The 4,528-nt window shown below is 45.3% G+C and overlaps 1 protein-coding gene across 1 annotated transcript in view; it reads right to left on the bottom strand.

Moving 5' to 3' along the window:
• Positions 1 to 2,664: 2,664 nt before the first annotated feature.
• The window catches only part of SLN (sarcolipin), a 4,797-nt gene continuing 2,933 nt past the window's right edge, over positions 2,665 to 4,528 (bottom strand). The window contains exon 2 of the mRNA XM_006765336.1: positions 2,665 to 3,285. Coding sequence (XP_006765399.1) covers positions 3,115 to 3,210 — 96 coding nt within the window. The 5' untranslated portion in view covers positions 3,211 to 3,285 and the 3' untranslated portion in view covers positions 2,665 to 3,114. The remainder of the gene's footprint in view (positions 3,286 to 4,528) is intronic.

Genomic DNA, 4,528 nt, shown 5'->3' with positions numbered 1-4,528 from the left:
GAAAAGAACATATCCTTAGAGGAGGACTTAAAAGGAAAAAAAATGCTGGTTTGGTTTGGTGGATAGTGCTTCTGCAGGCGGACTGAAGGGTACCAGGTTAAATTCTGATCAAGGGCACATACCTGGGTTGCAGGCTTAATCCAGGGCCCTTGCCGGGGATTCAGCAAGAGGCAACCAATTGATGTCTCTCACATTAATTTCTGACTTTCTCCCTTCCTTCCACTCTCTGTAAAAAAAAAAAAAAATCAATGCAAAAATGTCCTCAGGTGAGGATTAACCAAAACAAACAAACAAACAAAAACACCCATGCCCAGTGTGATTATTGAAGGAAGAGGGATAGAGAGGAGAAACATCGATCAGCTGCCTCCTGCACACCTGCCACTGGGGATGTGCCCGCAACCAAGGTACATTCCCTTGACTGGAATCGAACCCAGGACCCCTCAGTCCACAGGCCGACACACTATCCACTGGGCCAAACCGGTTAGGGTCAGAGGGTTTATTTTTTATTATAATTTTTATTGATTGATTATTTGAGAGAGAGGAAGGGAGCGAGAGAAACACCAGTGTGTTGTTCCACTTACTATGCTCTGCTTGGTTGCTTCTGTGCCCTGACCAGGGACCCCACCCGCAATCTTGCTGTATCAGGAGGAGGTTCTAACCCATTGCGCTGTGGGCTGCCTGTCAGGGCCCCTCAACAAAACCCCTCTGGGTGCCCTGGCCCCTGCCGTGGGTCGGAGCTCCTCGGCCGCAGCAAAGGTTTGGGTTCCATTCTGTCCGGGCACCTATTTAGGTTTCGGGTTTGACCCCTGGTCAGGGCTGACTGCTGCTCAAGAAGTGACCGAGGACCATTGAGGTCCATGCGCTCTAGTCATTCTGTGGGGAGCTGGGGTTCCATTGCTGGCTCGGCCGACTCTGATCCCCGCTACCCCCGCTCCTCCATCGAGGGTGACTTCAACTATGGCAGCTGCGTGGCCTCCGGGTAGGTCGCCCCCTCCGCGGCTGGCCAGGCCTGGCTGCTGCTGCACAGTCGCCCCGGGAGGCAGATTTCCGGGTTCCCAGGGAGAGAAAACACTTTGCCTCCCTTCGGGGCTCCGGGGCAGAGCAGAGCAGGGCTCAGAGGGGAAAGCTGCCCCAGGGAGTCCTCCTAGCTGGGTGTGAGAAAACGAAACTGGAGCCCTTCCTCCTTGAACCCGGTTGTCTTCGGGCATGTGAATGCATTTTATTTTATTTGACGCAGCCTTACATGCCCAGCCTCCTGCAGCACGCAGCCATGCCCACCCACTCCTGCCAGACCTTACCCGTGAAGGCGTCCTGGCTAATTAGCATATTCCTCTCTTATTATATAGAATAGATGTTTATATAAACATATCAATATACGTATATATTGATTGATTGATTGCTTGATTGATTTGTGAGTGAGGGGGAAAGAGAGAGAAACATTGATTGGCTACCTCCCACTCATGCCCCTACTTTGGATTGAAACTGCAACCCAGGTTTGTGCCCTGACCAGGAATTGAACCAGTAGCTTTTCTGCTATACAGGATGATGCTCAAACAATCGAGCCACCCACTGTCAACTATGGCTACACAATACAATCATCTAGAGGACTTTTTAAAAATGCAGATGCTTGGACTCTACCCCCTTAGTTTTTATTTAATTGGTCTGAGTGAGACGCAGCATAAATATTTTGAAAAATCACCCAAGTGCACAAACTGCAGCCAGGGTTGAGAACCACAACGTTAGGTAGGCTATGCCACAGTTATAGGCTAACTCAGTAAGGAATACCTTCTTCGGGGATGTGATGACAGATGAGGTTTAACAACATTCCCTTTCTCCATGGTTACCTCAGAATTGGCACAAAGACCAAACTCGGTCTGTCTATGTGGGGTGTTCTAGAAGTATGTTGAAGAAATGTCTATTTCTCCCAGCCAGCGTGGCTTAGTGGCTGAGTGTCAATTGCCAGTCAGGACACATGCCTGGGTTGCAGGCTCAATCCCCAGTGTGGGGCATGCAGGAGGCAGCCAGTCAATTATTCTCTCTCATCATTGATATTTCTATCTTTCTCCCTCCCCATTCCTCTCTGAAACCAATAAAAATATATTTTTTAAAAGAAATGTCTCATATGTCTCTTTTATAAGCATCTTCATAAATTTGTATTTTTTTTGTTTTTCTCCTTGTTATAACTGTAGTTAATTAATGACAATAATCAAATAGAATCACTAAACATGGAAAGTGACTCATATTCTATTTGTACTCAGTGGTAAATAATTTGAAATATTTATATTGAAGCAAAAAGGGAGATATTATAGGATGAAATATACATTTCTTGTGAATTGTAAAGATAACAAATAGGACTTCAAAGAAACTGTGTGCTTTTAGTGGACACTTCAGGCGATGCCCCCAGCCTCCTAATGCAATGGATTTATTCTCCGCCTGCCCTTGGGACTAGTTTAGAAGGAACGTTTGAGGAGCACCGAGCCAGTGGAATTATTTGAAATGTGACACTCTTAATTGACTTGGTTTCAAATCCTCCACAGTTGGAGCATCTTGGCTTAGCTCAAATGCTAGAAATACTATAACATTTGTCACTTCAATCCCAGCCAAGGGTCAAATGCAGTATCACAAATAGAAGCCAAAATAAATTCTGAAAGTCATTTTTGTAGTTGACTTAACTTTATTCACACGATAGCTGTGACAGGGGCTGACAAAGACTTCCTCTAACATTTCTTTCTTCTGGCGGGATGGTTTAAAGTTTGGCTGCAGACAGTGTGGGTTGGAGGGATGTGTGGTGAGACAGGTTAGGGGCTTTTTATAATTCTACATCATCATGAATCCAGTTTCCTTTTAACCTTGTGGCTTAGCTAACACATTTGCCATAAGCAATGGGGAATAAATCTAATGTTGACTGGCAAACTCTTGGCAGCCCTTGAGAGCAGCATGTTTAGAGAACACACAATTGATCCTAACACGGGAGGCGCCTCAGAGATGGTGTGCGCAGGTCAGAAGTGCCTTAGGGTGCCAGGAAAGGCATCCCATTACAGCAGTGGGATCTCAGGACATACAGCAGGCAGCTCTGGAGCGTCGCAGTCAATCCCTGGAGAGTGGCATGCCGTCTCAGGACTGATAGGACCTCACAAGGAGCCACATAAGGATAACCGTGACCAGGACCACAGTGAAGTTGAGACACAGCTCCCGGGCAGACAGATCCATTCTCAGAGTGGCTCAGTGAGAACCGAAGGCAGACTTCTTTAGACACACCAAAGACCTCCTGCTGGTCCTCACCCCCTAACAGAAAGTAAGAAAGAAAGCATGGGAATATCAATGAGCATTCCTTCCTCAAAGGAAACAGAAGCACTGTGAAAGAGGACGGTGCTACGGCCTGCATTGTGTCTCCCCAAAGTGCACATGTTCAAACCCTAACCCCCAATATCTCAGAGTATAGCTGTATTTGGAGATCAGGTCTTTCAAGAAGTAATTAACTTAAAATTAAGTCGTTCGGATGAGTCCTAACCCAATATGACCAATGTCTTTATAAGAAGAGAAGATTAGGACACAGACATGCATAGAGGGAAGACCAGGGAAGGGAGGGAGAAGATGGCTATCTGCAAGCCAACGAGAGAGGCCTCAGAAGAAATCAATTCTTCAACACCTTGATCTCAGATTTCCAGCCTCCAGACTCTATCTTCGAACTCTGGTTGTAACTCTGCCTTGGGTCTCCAGCCTGCCCACCTACCCTGCAGATTTCGGACTTGCCAGCCTCCACAATCACACGAGCCATATAAATGATGTCCTATTGGTCCTGTTTCTCTAAGACTCCTAACTCATACAGACAGACTGCCTTTGCTGCCTGATGTCAAAAAAGACCAATATAGTTCTTATTTTTCCCCCTGTAATGATTGTATTGATATTTTTGATAAAATAAAAATAGTACATTTTTCTCTCTCCAATTTCTGTGTTTGTATGTGTATGTGAACGTGTGTGCTTGCCTTGCTAACTTAGAGTACCAGCCAGCAAAGCCACCAAAACTGAAAAAAAAGGTTATGTTTTAGTATTTTTCTTGCTTTTAATTACATATAGAAGTAGGATACTGCAATTTTGCAGATTGCAGGCTTCATCTAACCCTGTTGAAAGTATGAGGCAGTTTCAACATCTGCTTTGCCTTTTATAAGCACCGCTTTGGGCACAGAACCTACCAGAGTCAACCCAAAGTCCCTCACATAACAGGCACTCAATCCAAAGAGCAAGTGTTAACCTCATGGCTACTTCTGTTTCAACAAGGGCTTGTGCCAGCTATTTTTAGTCAGGTCTAGGATGTACCTAGATTGTAAACACTTCAAAGAGCAGGAACCGTAACTTTATGGTTTGCACATATAGTGCACTTAGGAAATCGTGCTTTGAGAACATATGCAATGCAGTCCATCAGAATGTTACCTTCAGCGGTGTGGCATGATTGATAATTTGTGTATGCACACCAGGTAAAATTAAAGATGAAAGATAATCTTGCAGATACTTAGGACAAAAGTTTCCC

Source organism: Myotis davidii, unplaced genomic scaffold (genome assembly GCF_000327345.1).
Source record: "Myotis davidii unplaced genomic scaffold, ASM32734v1 scaffold600, whole genome shotgun sequence".
Taxonomy (NCBI): Eukaryota; Metazoa; Chordata; class Mammalia; order Chiroptera; family Vespertilionidae; genus Myotis; species Myotis davidii.
This window is presented reverse-complemented; position numbering and strand designations above follow the sequence as displayed.